Source organism: Typha latifolia, chromosome 1, assembly GCF_019914945.1.
Source record: "Typha latifolia isolate L0001 chromosome 1, TyphaL0001v2, whole genome shotgun sequence".
NCBI lineage: Eukaryota > Viridiplantae > Streptophyta > Magnoliopsida > Poales > Typhaceae > Typha > Typha latifolia.
The window spans coordinates 22,424,832-22,444,846 of record NC_133086.1 but is presented as its reverse complement, the minus strand read 5'-3'; the positions used below and the strand labels follow the sequence as shown (position 1 = coordinate 22,444,846).

Sequence of the window (20,015 nt, the reverse complement as noted above, 5' to 3'; positions counted from 1 at the left end):
AATGTTTAAGTCATGGACCTTATAAGCATGAGGTTTTGCTATTTATGTTGTCACTAATAGATATTTTTCTACGGTAGTTTTTTCAAGTAATTTTTCTTGAAGTATACATTATATTATAATAACTAAAGGTTATAATAACATAATAAAATTTTATTATTAATCATAGTAATTAAATTTTTTATGCATGTCTACTATATATGATTTAAGGCAACCAAAGACAATCATTCAACAGCATAAAGAAGACCTGTCACTCTATCAGTAACTCGAGGGTTAAAATTATAATACCTTACCCTATGAGCAGCTCAAATACTAACAAAACATATTGGTTTACTTTCTTTTTTAATTACTTTCGACCACCTAGCAGTGCTCAGCTAGGGTTCGAAATTTTCCCCCCTTGTTAAGAGAGTTTTTTCTTATCGCCTCAAGCAGCCTATCCTCTCCCCCCCTCCATGGCTAAGTGGAGGAGAGATTTTCTCGCCTTTAATTGATTCTTTATTCTCTCTTCTATCTTCTTCTCTCTCTTCTTTCCTCCCTCTTTCTCCCCTCTTATTGGCGTCGCCACCTTCCATATCGTCTTTGTCCACTCTATGACTGTTCGTGTCTCCATCATCCAAGGGCCGTGGATCTCACCTCGGTTACCTCCTCGACCATCCACTATGCCATTGCCTGCGTTAGCTACCGTGGATTTTGCCTTGTCTAATATCGACCTATCTACACAAGCCGCCATCATCTTGGCTTGAACCTCCTTTGCCTCACCTTGCTTCATGTTCTGCATCAACACACTTCCAATTCCGCTTAGATTGGTAGGCTTTGCCATGTCATTGTTATTTTTAGATTGTCATATATATCTTGAGAATACAAATTCTCTGTTCATGAATGTAACTGGCAGATCGACCAACTTCCCCTCCTCGTTGTTTTCCTTTTCTTTTGTTCGTTGTATTGCTCTTGGTTTCACAGGTTGCACAAATAGAACCATTAGGTGATCATATCTAGTTTTACTCCTTTGTTGAATGATCAACCTTTCAAGACTCATGCAGTTATACTTGTAATGCTGCCATAGTTGCCCAAGAAAGAGGCTTGTCTCTAGAACATTGATCTATCTCCTCTTTCGCTTATTGTGCTTGAGTGCCTATTCTTAATACTTTGTTATTATTGTTGTTTACTATGTAACATAGCTAATTGTGGGACTTGGCTATGGTGGATGAGTTAGTGCCATAAACAAGATGAGGTGAGAGAAGTGAGCTTCTAGATATGGTTGGTAGCTAGAGTGAAGAGGGAGAAGTGACGGATGATTAACCTCGGCCGTAGACAAGAGCTCAGATTGGATTCTGAGGGGGAGGAAGGATTGGGTAAAGCCTAGATGCAAAACAAGTTTCAATAATCAATAATTCCATGTTAACTGCTTTTACACATATTTGGAGGCTAGTCAATCATTAGAAAATTCTAAACAAATTATATTACAACTCAATTTATTCGTCGTGCATTCAAACGCTTCTTGATCGCATTCGAACGGTAAAATACAGAATATGCGAACGCAAATCAAGCGTTCGAACGCATCTGCCAGAAGTTATCTTATTTCTTAAAACATAAGTAAAAAATAATACAATTTGAAGCTATTTGATCATATCCAATATATATATCTAAATCAAGAATCGCAATAAAAACTGTCATCATTTTGAAGATTAGATGATGAGCTCAGATCATATATGAAGTCCTTATCGATCAAATATCAAGTATAAAGACATGGCACGAACGCAAAATAAAAGTAGCTTCTTTATTAAGTGGTGAAACAAAACATAGAGAATTGCACGACGTTGTAATGTAATAGTTCGATACACAAATACCAAAACTATATTGTAAATAAAATCCTCTCTTTTATATAATTTATAAATGAAACCTCTTACTTGCTAACGAATATACCGAGTAACTTGTTATATGTAATTTCCTCAAAACATATATATAAGAAAGAAGATTAGATCTTATATATCGAAACAAGAGATGCATCTCAATACAAGACCAGAAAACTTCTCTAAATTTATACCCATTAAATCCCTATATTGGAATTTGGAAACTAGTAAACTTTAATTCCTAGAACCCCTCGCTAGGTTTATTCACATTGAGATAGTAAGACATAGAGCTGCTACTCTCCCCACCCAACTCCATCCCTCTTTGCTCACCCCCATACTCCTCCTCCTCCTCCTCCTCTATCTCCTCCTTTGCCATCCCCATCAATCCCGGCGACGGCCTCTGCGATGACGACATCATCACAGGCATCTCGTAGTACACCGGCGACGACGAACCGGACGGCCCTGGGCTAACCGACGGGAGCTTCGAGAGGAGCGCCTCAAGGCTGCTCATCGATGGCATGATCCTAATCTGACTGCTGAAATGGTCGTAGAATTCCATCGGTGGCGGGGGCGCGAATCCCGGTCCAACGCTGCACCCCTCCATCCTCACAGGAAACGCCGCTGCCCCAGCCGCCGACGACGAGGAAGGGTGAGGTAAGAGGACGCCAGGAATGCTCTCCAAGTAGCTAAACTTCTTACGAAGTAGAACTACGTAACTTAGATCCTCCACTACCTTCATGGTCATGAAGAGCAAAAGCTTAAGATTTACACACACACACACACACACACACACACATATATATATAGCCATGCATGGAATAAGATAATACCATGCACGTGTTAAGAGAGAGAGAGAGAGAGAGAGAGAGAGAGAGAGAGATTACCTTGTTCATAGCTCCTAGTTGTACTACACCTTCTCTGACTGCTATTAAAGCAATTGTCTGCATGAATGCAAAGCATATACTAATTAATTAACTAATTAATTAGCATACAATTATGCATAGGGGGAGATATTAAAAAGGAAACAGTATGATTAAGTATTAATTATTGTTTCGTGGACCTTGATACCAGATTGGAACTGAGCCTCCCATGTCCTTGGATGCTGGAATTATAAAAAAAAGGGAAAAAAAGAAAAGAAATTGCCATTGAAATTAGAAGCTATGGCATTTGATAAAGTTGCTTTGAAGCAAGAGCAAAGCTACTTACAGAATCAGCAGGGTTATTCCAAGCAGAGAGGAAGTTGATCTCATTATCTTTGGGTTCTTTGAACACCCATTTGTGGCTATGATCTGCTGCAACTTTCCCAATCAATCTGGCATAAATTAAAGGGGAGTAGTATTATATTATTATATGCAGTTGAAATAATACTTTTATACTAGAATATATTTGTAATATGAAACTTCTACTTACCCTTCTCCATAGTTGTAGATCTCATGAGACATCTTGAAGAAGAGCTCAGGTTGAAGGCCTCTCATTTGCTGCACTTCACAGTCACCCACCATTCCTTGCTCACTTGTGGAAGCTGCAAAATTGCAGAATCCATCTTCCCATACTAGAATCCTATTAACATGTATGAACAAAGAAGTCAAGTATAGAGCTACAATTTAGCAAATATATTTGTAAAAGGATATCTCAAAATTTTACCAATTCCTCCTATTTCCTCTGGTTCTGTCATAAGCCCCTCCTTGGAGATCCCATCTTTCAAAAGAGAAATAAAAATCATCAGAAGATCTTGCTTTCTAGCTATCTTTTATTTTTTTTTTACATGTGCTATCTAAACTCACCTGGGTGGTGGATAATTTCTTGGCAAGATCCTCCAGAACACAGCATAGACCCACTGAGAGTTGTCATGGATGCACAAGCTTCTCAGAGTGTGTTGAAGAAGATGAGTAACAGCTAAGGGATTGAGTTGTTCCTCCATTAGAAGAAGAGGACCTCTTTGGATGAGAATGAATTGTTCACCTCTAATTCCCCCTTCTCTATATATCCTCCTATTTGTAAGGTAAGGTGACCACTAAGGGAACCATTCTTGCTTAAATATATACCTCTCTCTCTCTCTCTCTCTCTTTTCTCTTTCTCTCCTACTCTCTCTCTCTCTCTCTCTCTCTCTCTCTCTCTCCTCTCTTTCTCTCCTACTCTCTCTTTCTATTACCATGTGTCTGTTGAATGAGTTCAGCTACAGTATTTAATCATGGGCTTTAAATTACCAAATTGCCCTCAGGATAGGCCCCACTTCTTGTTTCTCGGGTCCCAACTGTCTCCTCCCCCTTTACCTCATGTCCCTATTTCAAAACTGTTCATCATTAGACTTTTTGCTAAACCCCTGCTCTTTTTTTTATATGGTTGGATCTGAGCAATATCAACCTTATAATTCTACACTCCAATTGAGAGGCGCTTCATTGTGTTTGTCTCGCTCTCTTTATCTCAATTTCTGTCACAAAAGGTTGATCATTTCTTTTTTGAAAAAAAAAGAAAGAGAAGTGAATGGGCCCAAGATTTTGTATCATGAGATTCCTTCATGCATCCAAGTGACAGAATATATAATGAATCACTTACCAAACATTATGACATTCGATTATCAAGATCTCTTTTTTGTCGTCAAACTTTTTTTTTTTTCAATAATGGAATGGAGCATTTGTACCAGGTATGGTGATCAAAGAGAGATCATTACTCTTTCTCTCTCTCTCTCTCTCTCATGTCTTAACCCCCCTGACACAGAAAGCAAAACTCTTCAGCCAGGCCTTGACTGCATTGACCCACACCATGATGATCACTCAAAACCCCTTACAAGTCTAATCCACATCATGCCACGGCCTTGACTCTTCATGGAACGTAATAAAGACTCCATGGTACAGTCCCAAAGAACCATGAATGAGTTACCAACTTACCATTCACCCAAAAGCACAGACTGCTTTGGTCATGACAAGGACATGCACTTACACCAATCCCAATGAATATATATATTTTTTCAATCTATCTGCCTTCTTTTCTGGGTGGAAAGAGAAAGGTTTTCTTTTGTTACCCCCCCACCCCTCAATGCCTAAAGTTAAATGCTCTCATGCCTCTTTTCATGGTGTTGTATTGCAGTATGTGCATGGCTAGTTAGCTACAACCTCTCAGAGAGTGACATAAGTGGATGGGTAGGGATTAATTGAGGGGGATTCTTTTGGGATTTGGAGGTGATGAGATCACATTGGATTTCATTGTTTTGTTTCTTGCTACCAGTCTTCATTTATTTATATTTTTGCTTGTATGGATGTTGGAAGACAATGTTGTTAGATGGATAGATGGGTATGGGTGGAAGGAATGGCAGAGGAGTTTGGTCAAAGAGCATAGATAAGGTGGCATTCCATTTCCTCCTTTTTTTTCCCTTTTAACAACCCAAATAGAGGCTCAGATCATCCCACTTAAAACTGAGATCATATAATATAAGGCTTTATAAGAGACATCATGAGCAAATTTCCAGACAAGGGAGCAGACCAACCAATAATTTTACTCCCACCAAAGCAGGCAAACCCCCTAACCTCCTACATTTTTGCTCAATTTCCCCATGGAAGAAGCCACTGCTCTCTGTTATTCGACTTGCTAGGTACGTTGGATGTTGCTAGAATGAACATTTATTCAGGTAGATGGGCTTTTATTTTTATTCCACCTCTCTTGAAGTGTCTCATTAGAATTGAATAATTATCTTATCAGTTTCTTATATATATATGTATATATATTTTTTTTCCTTTTGGCTCCTTGTCCGCAGTACATGGATGATCGCATGGAATGCCATTGACTCCTCATGGCAACGCATGAGTTAGTGTTGGAATCCAGTAAAAATGTTTACCAGTTTGGTCATTGGTGTTGGTGGCTTTTATGCATCATTTTCCTAGAGATAGATGGATCCTTTGTAGTTTTCTCCCATCTGGATCTTATTTTCATCCATTTCTAGTTCCTGGCAGATTTATGAGGTGTATATAACAGCTAAAATATTAAAACTAGTAAGCACATCTGGATCTCCCACATGCCAAACATAACTCAAAGATTAGATGATACTCATAAAAAGGAACGAGATTAGAAGGTAAACACTGCCTCGTTAACTTTAGAAATAACTATTTTTTATTCTAAAATATAATTATTTATTTCAGAATAACAGCTAAATATTATATAACTCCATTCTAAGATATAAATACTATTTATCAAAATTGTACTACGCGCACTAATTAAATTATTAATCTACTTTTCATATCTATCCCATCAACTTTCTCTATAATAAAATAAAAAGTATTCAGGATACTCTTTATCTTTTCCTTTATTTTCCATCACATCAAAGATAATTATTAAATTCTTATTTTAAAATACAAGTGAATAAAAAAATAATTATGTTTGAAATATAAACTTTATTTATTTTAAAATTAATTTTATTTATAAAGTAAACTATACCTAAATAGTAAGAATATATATATAAGAATGATAATAATAATAATAATATATAAGTCTTGTAAGAAGAAGAGGAAGAATTGATGGAAGTGTGGTTTGGTCAATGCACCTTCAAGGCAGTGCTGCCAATTCCAACTTCTCCACTGAGAAAAACTCCAAACTGATCACGTGAAGCCTTTTGCTAGTCACAATCTCGGCCTTACAAAGCTTTACATGTACTCCCCCCAATTGAAAAGATAGTGGCAACCTTTTTCCTGCCTTTCTGCAGGAAAACAGGTCTCTCTTTAGGAGATTATTCATGGTTGCTCTCCCTCTCTCTCTCTCACTCCCTTCTCCATTTGGTGTGCAAGCCAGCATGACACCTGTATATATCTTTTTGATAGCACGGAACATGTACGCAGACTCTAAACCTGTGATGCTTATGTCAAGTCCAAGTGTTTTTTTTTTTTTTTTTTTTTTTTTTGCCCTTCAAGTATTATATATATATATATATATTATCTATGATTTTATGAGGTGGTAATATTCAATTTAATTTTTTGGGTTTCTCTATTTAAGGAGCTATAGTATGCCTAAGTAGATCATACCTGTGCTACCAATTATTAGTAGTGCAGGTTGCCACAAGTTTTACCGGTGGAAGAAGCATGAAAAAGTAGAGGTTTTTATTTTGTGTGTGTGTGACTAAACTAGTCTCTCTCCTAAACTTTATTCATCAAAATAAATTACACAAAATATTAAACAACTTATTAGTGATTTATCTAGGTAAACCACTTTATTTTTCAGATATGAAATACTAAGAGATTCAACTAAGTATCTGAACTTGTTAGTAATTTCTCTTTCAAATAAAATGCTCTTCAATAAAGCAAACATTTTAATATTGAGCTTTAGGTAGATGGCTAGTTTGGTCAAAAGCTCTGGAAAAGTATACTAGGCCTAATTAGGTCGGTGTGATCTATTCGACTTCCTTGTGTACTTTGGTCTGTAGGCCTTCATTATCTAGCTTATGGGCCCTTGCGTGGGTTCGCATCAATGATATAATCAAGAGGGCAAAAAGGGAGGAAAAAATGAATTAGAATTGCAACTACTTGGGACTGTCAAAATATTGGCTGGCCCCCACCCCCACTCTGATAGCCCGTAAGGTGCAGAATAGAAACCAGAAGCTTAATAAAAGCGTGGCCCTGATCTTTTGATATCATGGTATTAGGAAATCTTTGGTGCATATGTTGATTGGATGGTGTCAATCAAATGATGCTTTCTTTTCCCTGGGCATTGAAAGGGAAATGCATTATAAGGGGAGATGTAACAGATAACAAACATTTTGGCAATTTTGCCACTGGTAATTGACATTAGCTTGCCTGGAGACAAGTTGTAGGAGCTTGATCCTGCTATACCTTACTTGCTATTAGCTGGCACTTTGCTGATTAACTAGCAAGAGGGTGATCTTGTGGTGCCCCACCACAAATCATGGCACTGACATGTTTCCATTGCCAGTGAAAACTGAAAACTCGGAAGACAGGGCTTTTTACAAGATCGAGTGTGTCATCTTAGATCATGCTGACATGTAAATGTATGTAGAAACAATCATCACATTGGCGACACCACATCAATATGGCCTTTTCCACGTGGGACTGTGAATTGAGGTGCATAGGCATGCAAAGGAAAACAAAACAAAACAAAAAATCACAAGTACAAATGAAATTCGAGGCATTTACACAAGAAAATATTTTTAAAAAAAAAATATATGTGTATAGTATAAAGAACAAAAGCATTCAATTTTAAAAGTCCAATTTTATTATTTCATTAATTTTTTTTTAATAAATAACTCGATATAAAAGCTGTAATATAAGAAAACTTCACTTGAAAACAGGTTTAAGGAATAGAAAAAAGAAAAGGAGTCGCTCCGAATTGAGGCGCATGTGCATGGAAAGCCAAATAAAAGTGGCAACTTCAATAAAAACGTCGCTGCAAATTGAGGCGTATATGCATGCAAAGTCAAATGGAAAATTGCAGATACAAATGAAAAGCTGTCGTATAAGATCATTTCATCGGAAAACAAGCTCGAATATAAAAGTGCCATGCAGCCAATTGTCTGCACACGTGCCACAACCATCCAATTCATCTCGAGATTCGCATGAGCATAAGCATCTATGGCTCAGTTCACGGTAGAGTAACCTACTTGGCCATGAACTATAATAAATATATGGCCCGATTATCCAACAAGGATGTGTAAGGACATAAAAAAAAAAGATTGGGGGCACACCCCACTCCTTGACATGTACAGATAATGAGCTAGTTAGGGTGTCAGATTTAGAGGCAACATTTGCTAGTGCTAGAAGAATATTTAAGCTTTGATCCAACACAAAAAAAAAAGAAAAAGAAAAAAAGAAGAAGAATATTTAAGCAACATAAAGAACCGACACAATAATCTATTGTTAAAAAAAAAAAAGAACAATAATTAGTGAAAATGTTTTACTCTCTGTGGCACATTTGAGATCGTAAAATGATCCTTGAGCTAGTACGACTAGGAGATAGCTTATGGCCTAAGGTTAGGAAATTAAAATGTGTACACCCCTATCAAATCAATCAAAAAAAATGTCCCGTGGGAAGGTTTCTTCATCCAACTACTAGTATGGCCCTGCCATTTGCAGCAGACATTATCCATCTAACCCTCATTTTCTTGCTTTACTGTTATGCTCAGAAGCACAAATGTCAACTCATGCCAACAAACAACCTACTAGTTTTCACCTCTTTACAGAAGGGATGGCACATGGAGAGAGGAGATTATTGTGGCTTCAAGGATGGACTTTTCTGGATTATCTGGATTACTCTTTGTTGTGCTGTTTTTGATTGATGGATTCCCCACCAAAGAACAAAGATGTGGAATACACCAGTACATGGTTTGGTAGCATGAGAGGGTTGAAATGAAATCCCCATCACATCACCAAGTGGCAATAATGGATTATCCCTTGCAGGCTGCCAGGGGAGAGGTGGAAAATATGCAGTCTCTAATGGGGTGATGGAATCTGAGGAGTTAGTGATGCCTTTCCAATTATTGGGTACACTAACAACCCTAAATGCTTGTCAGTGGGCCCAACCAGGCTTGCCATCCACTTCAGAGAAATATATATGGAAGTACTCTAGTCACTCTGTGTTGGTCATTGAAAATGCTTGCTTACTTTTATCATCAACCAAAAAAAAGGGTTTGCTTACAGCTATATAGCAGTTTAGTGATAAACTAACCTGTTGCTCAAAAGATCTTACGGTTGATCGCACAGTACAAAGGTAATCATGGAGAGCAAACTTTGGCTTAATGATCTGCTAAATTGAGTCAGCTTTCTCTGTGTCACTTTTACTAAAGCAATGTGTTAACTCAGAAAATGAACCCAGTACTTTACAAAAATCCCAATGAAATAACGAAAACAGGTAGGACCTACTAATTGAACTCAACAAGAATAGAACATAACAGTAAGTGGATATGAACTTTATGATATCAATATAGATGCAAGGATTTGTTTAAACTTCAAAACTAATTGGACCTGCATACGAATAAAATTCCTAACATGTTTTGTAATATATTTAAATTTCTTATTTCCATCACAAAAGATGTTTTTCCTTTCCTCTCCTTTTCTTTTTAGATAAGAAAAAAGATTTCTGCGAAGATCATCTTAAATACCTGATTTCAGTCCAGCATATGGATCTTGAGACCAGTCTTTGACAAGGTATAAAGCCTGTTAAGTTACTCATGCGCTATTGCTAAAAGAGCATTTGCGGAATATCTGGCATATAAAGCAAATCAACTATACCATATTAAATTTCTATGTGCTACATATTACATGCATCCAATTCTAAAACAATATAGAAAAAAAAATCTGAATCTTGATAGGTGAGAACACTTGCAAATAAAGAGATCCATAAGACCACCAAATAACCAGGAATACATATGTTGCATATTCAGAACATCTCAGTAGATAAAGAGAATCGATCTATACATAATGAAAATAAAGATTGAGAGAGATATCATCTGAGAAAAGTTTAGTTGTATGAAAACATAGAGCATCAAAACTACCTGAAGTGTAAACTATGCAAAACTTGAAGACTGTCCAAATTAGTTCTGATAGTCTCAACTTTCAAGAGAAACCCAATCTACCAGAGGAATCAAGAAAATGTAGATGCATTGGGTTATGAGCAGTACTATTCTACAATCTTTAGAGCCTAATACTACTCATGGGGGTATAAGACATTTTGAAGGCTATTGCATGCAAGAAAGTAACTTCTTTTCAATACACTTGGGGAATTTTTTGCAACACAACTAACGCCAGATGTGGCAACAGAAAAGCAAGATCTATGCACATACTATGATTTGTAGATACTAACATAGATGTAGCATGTACTTTCACCAAACCTATTCATTCATGTGCATAATTTGTTTTCATAAGAATACACAGCTTAGTATGTTCAAAACCGAGTTGTCCTTTAATTGAAGTATGTGTCATAGGGGGAAAGGAGACCAAAACTAGCAGTGAGATAGTGAATGAGAAAACATAACCACATTTACATTAAGAAAAAGAACCTCATACTAAATAAAGTTAAATGCAGGAAAATGATCCATATAGCTGATCGCCTGATCCTAGTAGGGACTAATGACTTGATGTGATACAAACCTCTCTAAATAATGATTACAGCTGCCACAGCGGATATGCAAAGTAAAATTTGAAAGCAAAGGAAATCTAGGTTGAGAAGGGATTTTTTTACAAATAAAAGGAAGCAACTTGCAAGCAGTCTATGAACAAGATAGAAGCACAGAGATATTCAATTCTTGTCTATACTTATTTTTGTCAAGAAGAAACCCAAATGTGAGAGGACATCATGGAAGGTAGTAGTGTTGATGCAATCATCTAGAAGGAAATCAAGCAAAGACAAAGGTTAAACCATTAACAGCATATGCTTTTGAAAGTAGCCACAGCTTCTTACCTAAAGATTGAAACAATTACCAACCCCATAAAGAAAAGACCTGTTTATAACAGTAAATTGGCGATTATTATGACTAGTATGGGAAAAAGTCAGAGGCTTCTCATGAATGAGTACACTACGGAAGCAAACAGATGGATTCAACTACATGCAGCAGAAGATATGCTGATAAGAAAGGCAGAAGCACATGAAGACAATGGAATTGGATTAGAACCAGAATATGGGAAAGCATGAAGTGGTGTAACAGAAAAAATAATATTTCGCCCAGCAAGAAGGCCCATGTAGCCAACTTCTTTAGACAAATCACGACCAGCAATAGAAACTCCAAATTCAAACTTTCTGGCAAATGCTTATGGATACCAGAGTGCTACCATACCGAGTATGATCTACAGATACCTTAATTGGGATTTATCATGGTCCAGTAAACATTCGAGTTGAGGAATGGATGAACATGTGAATATAATAATAATGCGGATTGTAGATGAATGGATGAGTGAAAAAAAAGAGAAGTCTGAAAGATGATTATAATGCTCTATTAGAGCAGTATTATACTATTGTGTGAATGAGACAATATATTACTCCAGGTATACTAGCATTAGATTGCATAAAACAGGGATTTTAGTATGCTACACAACCAACAACAACTTTATTGCCTTGAACTGTGGGTAAATATAAATGTTTGGGGCTGATGTAGTCACTGGCATCTTATTGCAAAGAGAATTGCCTACAGGGACAAATGTTGATGCAAAATATCCCTTAGGAAGATATCAAATACAGACAGCATAGCATGATCTAAAGCATGACAATGTAATGTTTTTAAGCTCTATTCTTTCTTAGAACCCCTAAGCTGTTCACCGTAATAGTAAGCACTGCCAACCATCAAAGCAACTGTTGCACCCTGAACTACAACACGGGCCCTCATCAGCTTCTGACCCAACTGAGAATTTCCTTGTCTAAAACTAATTAGACCAGCGGTGAGTACACCAGCAGTTAGGAGTGCACCTGTGGAACTATAACATTAGATTTGCATGTAAACACAATGAGAGTTATAACACTACTTCCAAGCACACAATTAATTAGTTTGAAACATGTAAAATTGCTCCCATGTTGTTTTTTAAAAAGCAGAATTATCAAAAAAAAAGGTTATACCTGGAGTTGCAAATCTGATTACACATGTGCCAGAAGTAAATAATGAGTCCACTAGTCCCTATTTACTGATCCAAGTTAAATGCTTTCACTTTAGATTCTCCCCCAACTTCATAGTTTCCCAAAACAAAACAAAAATGCTAAGGAGTTAATATAGGACACTAATCTAGTAAAATAACGTAAAAATGAGCATAACCGGGTTGGTAATCAGAATGAATAAATCAGAAGACAACAGAGAAGAAAAATAGAAAGAGTCAAAAATCATAAGACACAAAAAGAAAATCAAACTTGAAGTAGGAAAAATGAAAGAAGAGGAAATTAGAAAAGAAAATTGGGAAGCTAAGAAAAGAAAGAAATGATGGAAGAGAAAGCAAGAGGTAAATTTTCTCAACTAAAACATAAAAAACTTATAAAACTGATTTCAAACAAACCGAAAATGCAAAGAAGGTTTCAAGAAAAATTGAATTCATGAAAGCAGAATTACATAAACATGCTAACAAGACAAATGGAAATGAAGGGCCTCAAATGATTTGCAATATAGATACATAGATGAAAGACAAATAAAAAGAGGAAAAAGAGAAAGCATGCAATTAAAATTTGCAGCTGGAAAACAGAAAATGTCGTGAAAAGTAACAAAGAACACATCAGAAAAAAAAACATAAAAATAAGAAAATTTAAAAAACAATGAAAAGTGGACATAATTAGAAATAACTAAAATAAGAAAAAATATTAGAAATACTAAATCAGAAAAAACAGTGAGAAAGAAACAAAATGGAAGAGGAAAGATATGGAACTTAGTTTAGTAATTTTAACCACAAATTTCAGCTGCAAATAGAAATGCAAAGAAAACATAGAAAGCATAGCAAAAAGTAGGATGGTTCTGTATGCAGAACAAGTACAATGAAAGAGGTTAGATAAACCACATTAACTAATAAATATAAATACATGAAAAGGTTAATAATGGGTAAACGAGCTAAGAAATAAATACATAAACAAATAAATTTGAACACAATGAACAGAGACATAATTTAAAGGTAGTATAGCAAATTAGCAATAACCCAAACAAAGATTAATTAATAGACCATAAAGAAATTCAGAGAAAATTTGGCCAACAATATTTTGTTGAACAGTAAGAGCTACAGTATTAATGAAGGCTTACATAAACGTTCACAAATAGTATGAATTGCTGATAGATGATGATTAAACAGCAGAAACAAGACAAGAACATTCAACCTTAAAGATTCTAGCAAAACCAGGAAGAAAAGGAAAATGAGAAAGAAAGATAAAGATCAAAAAGAGAAAATACAACATGAAAAACAGAAATGAGCCCGCTACCATAATATGAAAAACAGAAATGACTGAATATAGAACTTAAAGTAGAATGAAAGAATGAAAAGGAGATCATAAGAGAAAATAGGAAGCTAGAAAAGGAAAAAAAAGGAAAAGGTAAGGCAGAGGTGAATTTGCTCACCTAAGAGAAAAAGAATGGACCTTCCAATAAAGAGAAAATGTAAATAGAAATTTTAAGCAAAATGTTAGCCACAAAGCATAATTTTGTAAGAGGATGGAAAAATGAGAACTAAAAGCAGATGGCAACAAAAACTCACGCACAAAAAATAAAAGGAAAGAGTCTAAAAAAGAAAGTCCCATGAAGAATATACAAAGAAAAATTGCAAATATGCATAAAAATTTAAAATATATAAAAAGGAAAAATATAACAGAATGAAAAAAAAACAAACAAAAAGGAGGCAGAAAGATGAGGAACTTTGTTTAATTCAATAATTTAACACCAAATTTTATATACTAGTGAAAATGGATAACTACTAAACCCCAATAGCAAAGCTAGAAGACATATCCTTGTAAAAACAAGTACAAATAGTGAAAACCTAGCAACTGTATACCCAAAAAATATAAAAAGAATGAAACTTAGATGCAACAAATGTTAAAATATAATTAGTTAACACATAAACAAAAATCAGCATATTTTGGTAAAATATTAGTACGCACTACGTACATAACAAAATAATGAAAACTATGTAGAGAAATATTTTATATAGACATTCAAACATATAGAACAAAAAATTTAGAAGAACAGGAAAATTACAGATAATCTGGCACATAATGAAAAATTACTAAGAATAAAAAAAGAGGAAAAACAATGAAGCAGAGTAGAAAGCAAGAAAAGCCCATAAAAGAAAATGACGGCTCAATGAATATAAAAAGAGGTAAAATTAGAAAAATATTAATCAGCAAAGTAAAACAAATAGAAAGAAACAATACTGAGGCAAAAAGATAGGAATTTCATAAAAATTTAGTTACTTATAAAATTTCTAAAAGATTATATAAAAATTCTAAATTTACTTAACGTCAAGTTAGTTACTTATAAAAATTCTAAAAAATTATATGAAATATAGGATAAGTAGGTTATACTCCTTTATGCAAAACAAGAACAGCATTGGAAAATAATTAAACAGTGGCATAATAGGCATAATATATCAAGTAATAATCATTATATAATTGTAAACATATGTCAAAGAAATATTACAGCAAAAACCAAAACTAACAAGTGAGAAAAAAATTAGAGAGAAGGAAATCAACAGGAAACAACAACAATAACAAATAAAAGAATAAAGAACAACAAGATACAAAATAATAAATGATTGGATTAATAATGAAATATGTAAATAAGACAACAATATCACTAGTGAAAATCTGAAGTTTCTTAGAATGGAAAAGGAAGAGCTCAATTTCCTCAACTGATACCTCTAATAAAGGACAAAAGCACAAAATCTGCAAGCGTAATCCAATCCACAAGAGCACAGTTTTACGATAATAAGAATGAATAAAAAACTAACATCAAATATTAATACAGAATCATGCTAACATAACAAGTTAAACTAAAGGCTCTAATATCATTTCAGTGAAGAATCATCGGCAACAAAATAGAAAAGCAAAAGGAGACAGCCATAATGAATGTACAAACAAGGGAAGGGAAGTAAAACATAAACATATAAGAAGACAAAACAAAGAACTGTGATGCTTCATAAAATATAATTTAAATAGAGAAGCAAAATACCACAATAAAAGAAAGTACCTAAAGTAAGAGGACATCGATAAGAGTGAAAGAAGTGAAAGGTTCTTTTACTTGGTTTCAATAAAACATGACAAACAAATTAAAACCCATACAAAACAAAAAAAAGCCTTAGAAAAAATGAAAACCAAAACCAGCATTTCAGGAGAAAATCAAGCTAAAAAGAAAGTGGAAATAAAGAACACTAAATTTCAACTCAGGAAAGATACACTAAAAATATAGAAGTAGCAGAAGAGAGAAAGCATATAATGGAAAGAGAATATTGAGAATTTGGAAGAAAAGCAGAGAGAAAAATACACAAAAGCAGGAAAATCAAGAAAATCTTGTATGAAATACCATAAATGACAGAAAAGGATCACATAACAACAGCAAAGGGCATAAAGCAAAACAGACAAAGATAAAGTACAGATGAAAGAAATAAGAAAAAGAGACTGATACAAGAAAAGAATAGATAAAAGGCAAACATGAAAAAGATAGAAGACAAACATAGGAAAATATTAGGTGCAAAACCTAAAGAATGGACAATCAAAAGCTGGTACGAGATGCTCAATAGGAATAGACATGTAAAATGTGAACAAAAATTCAAGATTGCTGGATCAGTTCAAAGAAAGAAAAGCTTTTCTGGATAAGTGGGGTATATGCAATACCATAAGATTTAAATAAAAATGTGAATATAGTATTATAAGAAGCTCGTAAAATGGAGTCATTATGATATTTCTGATAGTTATTCAGATGGTGGAAATAAGGGGAAAAAACTTCACTTCCATGACTGTCCATTAGCCAAATTTCTCCATCACAATAACAAGATCTAAGAGACCACTGAGCCTTTCCTTAAATTAGTGCAGCCAAATTAGGGTAATAAAGTCCGTCTTGATTGTCTCAGAACAAGTAAAATAAAGCAGCCACGTCAGACAATAGCAGATCAACACATCTTGCATTTCAATGAAGAGTTTAAAGTGCAAACTGTAAATGAACTACTCAGCAAAGACTATTTCAGTCAATCCAGCAACATGTTAGATTTTTCACAAAAGTAAAGAAGAAGAACCTAGTATAAATTAAGGAAAACTCACTAATTCTACTATAGTCACGATTCCTCTCCATTAATCAAATTCTAATAAACCAAAAAATAATAATTAAGGATCCTTCTTACAACTTGCTATACAACTTTACTTCTGTCTATTAGTTCTCCTGTAACCATTGAATGCAGCCTAGTGCTGGAAATCTCTTCCTTTGTCTTTCAGCTTAAATATTGACACATCAGTAAGTTCTTGAAGAACTTCTTATCACATGACTGAGAGAACTTGCAACTGCGTGAAATCAATCAAGCACGGTACCACGAATCCTAATATCCTAACCCTAAAGCTAGCAGCGCAACTACAATCTTTAGTGAATAACTGAATGAGATGTATCCTACGTCTGGCTTGGGCTATTTGGGTACCAACATAGGAAAGATTAGATAAAGACACAATTTCTTGACAACACCAGATATCAGATCACATAGATGTATAAATAAACCAACAAACCTCCGACATCATGTCAGCTCACATCGAGAGAAGAACGAAATTAGAAATACCACAAATCTAAATCGAGCTATTTTATGGTAAATTGCGAAAGACCGGATCAAGAAAAGAAAACCCTAACAACGCTCAACATTAGATCATATAAAAACCCTAAGGAAGACGAAAGCAATGCATCTAACAACGATCTGTTTGAAGAATCTAAACAAGATTACCAATGGGGACGAAGGGGTTCTTGACGCGCTTCTTGCTCGGCTCAAAGAGCTCTTCAAATTCCGCGGCTCCCATCTTTTCCAAATTACCCGCAGAGATTTTTTTTGGTAATCTCCCGAGCCGAACGTCAACGGTAAAGATGAACGTCAGGCGGGTTGGGATGGGCCTCGTTCCCGAGCCCGTCTCACTCAAATATAAAATCCACATATTGACGTGGCAAACATTTACTAAAGTGATTTCTTTGATGTCAAATGGCACTTATAATAAATGACTTGTTTGGGTTGGGTGTGTTTGTTTCGACGTCTATGTTAGCATTGAGTCTAACCATTGGTTTCTACTTATATATTTATATAGTATAGCTTTTGCAGTTCGCATATGATTAGTAGCCTCAAATAAAGCGTCTTAGATGCTCAATTTTTTAAAATTAAAAAATTTCTCTGCCTTTCATGAATGGGCGGACAGATAAGAATAAGAAAGAAAAATATTATAAGCCATTAACCCTACTTGAAAGTACTTTTATGATAAGCCATTACTATATAGTTCAGTAGTATTTTGAATGGTCATGGTTATAGCGGCTTGCATTTACCTGGATGGGATGTGGTTACTCACCCGAAGCATGCATGCGGCTTGGTTGTACGTGATTTGTGAATTGTTCGGATTGCCATTGCTGCTAAGCAAGTCTTTGCTGGGCTTAATTATTCTGATGAGAAGGTTAAATATGACCCGTTTCTCCCATGACCAAATTAGCACAGACCTAATAATTGCCACTAGCAGACGCCTCATATTGGAAACCTCTTATGTTATCAAGGAAGGGCCCCTCAAAATCATCAAAGACGGCAGATCTATGGATGTAAGCGACCCTTGGATTTATTCTTTGCCTCTCCAGCCCACCTTTTGTAATACAGATCTGGTTGGTATTGTTTAGACTGGGTTTTGAGGTCAGCCTCCCTTTTGAGGGGAAGCCCGAATTATTAGGTCTGAGGCGTCTCACGCCTGCACGCACTGGATCTAGCCACAGCTAAAAGTGTTTATCATTATCCTAGATAGGTGAAACTATATGCCCCATTGGGTTGAAAGGGTTTGAAATGTGGTTGAGCTCTCTCTATCCCGCCAAAGATTAAGATGTTTCTCTAGAAGCCTTGTTGGAATCGTCTCCCGACCAGAGAGACTCTGCACCTTGGCATGGGTTCAAACCATGCTTGCTCGCTTTGTTGGGCTTTTTGAGAAAATTGCACCCCACTTATTTTATTTTTATTGTAATTATGTTGTCAATATCTGGTCCAACCTAAAAATGCTATGGAATCTTGAGCGCTCTACCATCAGATTGGGTGAATGGATAATGGCTTTTTGGGTGAGGGAGGGAGACCTTTCCAACCCATATGGATCCTTATTCTATTCTCTCATTGATGTGATTCTCTAGAATATTTGGAGTGCTATGAGGCTTGTACAAATGATACGATTCGGGTTTCACTGAAGTCGTCTCGAGTATGGATACACTTTAGAAATATCTTTTATTCTTATTTTAGTATTTAATTTATAAAAAAATAAGCTTTCTGTATGTTGCGTTCAAACGTGGGTGGAGTGCGTTTGAACGCGCTTGTGAACGTCTGCATCAGGTTCGCACATACAGAGAGTGCAAAATGTGCGTTCGAACGCACCTGCGAACTCCTGCATCGCGTTCACACATACAGAGAACGCAAAATATGCGTTCGAACGCGGTCGGGCATGTTCAAACGCGGTCGGCAAAAATCTACTGTTTTAGGGTTAATAATTACCAATTTAAAATTATTTGATTAACCTCTAAATGTGTGGATGACAACCATGAAATGATTATTGAATGAATTGAGTTTGGCCTTTGTCTCTTTCGTCCTCTTCTTTTTTCGTTCTCTTGTTCCCTGACGACGTCGCTTCTAACCCCGCTCGACCGGCCACTCACCCTAGTCCCTTAGGGGCGGCTCACTCCTCCCCCTTCTTCCAATCTATCTATCATCTTACCCTAACCCTTTCCATCATCCCTAATCTTTCCACCTTCACTTATGCACCAGTGCCACCCCATTATCGTCGGTCCACCATCCTCCACCATCAACAAGGATCTCATGCCTCCATCCACGGATCTAAAGATGGACTCCTTGATGTTTGTCTACTAATCGGATAATATCTCGAGATCCTACCGTTCGATATGCCTAAAAAGTTCTTTTCCAGGGCTACAACATATCAAAATTTCACGTCGATCTGATGACTGTATATTTTTGGATCTATTTCTAAAGTTCCTATCAGATCCTATCCAAATCTAAAAATCGGGAGAGATCGAATCTTAGCCTAAAGGTGAGATCGTATCAACAAATCGCCTTCTCTTAACTCTACTGTAAATATCTTCATCCGCTGGGAACCGCCTCCATTGAGCTCATCAAGCTTTAATATCGATGGCTCGTTCATGGTGCCTTCTCGGTCGGGTGGAGTTGAATTTATCTTCGGCTCATCAAGGAGTGCTTCTATGTTTCTTGATAACCATTTTAGTCGACGAAAAGCGCTCATCGCCATTCGTAGTCATGGTTTTGCTTCTCTTATCATTTCCTCAAACTCACTACTATGGGTCAAGTCTATTAAAGGGTCTCATAAGCCGCCCTGGTTTGTAGCCTCATTGGTGGAGGATTGCCCGTCCCTAATGATAGCTATACCATACAATTACCTCCCATACTTATTGCGATATCAATAAAGTTGTTGATTGACTTACAAAATTGCTTGTATTGTGAGTTTCGGATGTACATGCGACGGTGCTTTCCTATTATACTTGTACAATTTTTGTCTATC

At 35.9% G+C, this 20,015-nt stretch overlaps 1 protein-coding gene and 2 long non-coding RNA genes across 3 annotated transcripts; 1 reads left to right on the top strand and 2 right to left on the bottom strand.

Moving 5' to 3' along the window:
- Nucleotides 1–1,960: 1,960 nt before the first annotated feature.
- LOC140780464 (protein RICE SALT SENSITIVE 3) lies at nt 1,961–3,997 on the bottom strand. The gene is made up of 7 exons (XM_073126047.1): nt 3,632–3,997; nt 3,492–3,545; nt 3,258–3,407; nt 3,054–3,159; nt 2,908–2,949; nt 2,732–2,788; nt 1,961–2,580 (listed from the first exon to the last, which is right to left on the bottom strand). The coding sequence occupies exons 1-7, from the start codon at nt 3,766–3,768 to the stop codon at nt 2,089–2,091; spliced, it is 1,038 nt and encodes a 345-aa protein (XP_072982148.1). The 5' UTR covers nt 3,769–3,997; the 3' UTR covers nt 1,961–2,088.
- An 853-nt stretch (nt 3,998–4,850) lies between these two features.
- LOC140780471 (uncharacterized) lies at nt 4,851–5,840 on the top strand. Its single transcript, XR_012107517.1, has 2 exons — nt 4,851–5,472; nt 5,599–5,840. It is a non-coding gene; the product is annotated as an uncharacterized lncRNA (long non-coding RNA).
- Nucleotides 5,841–12,100: 6,260 nt separating this feature from the next.
- On the bottom strand, nt 12,101–17,349 carry LOC140780488 (uncharacterized). The gene is made up of 3 exons (XR_012107520.1): nt 17,207–17,349; nt 12,387–12,492; nt 12,101–12,239 (listed from the first exon to the last, which is right to left on the bottom strand). It is a non-coding gene; the product is annotated as an uncharacterized lncRNA (long non-coding RNA).
- Nucleotides 17,350–20,015: the final 2,666 nt, after the last annotated feature.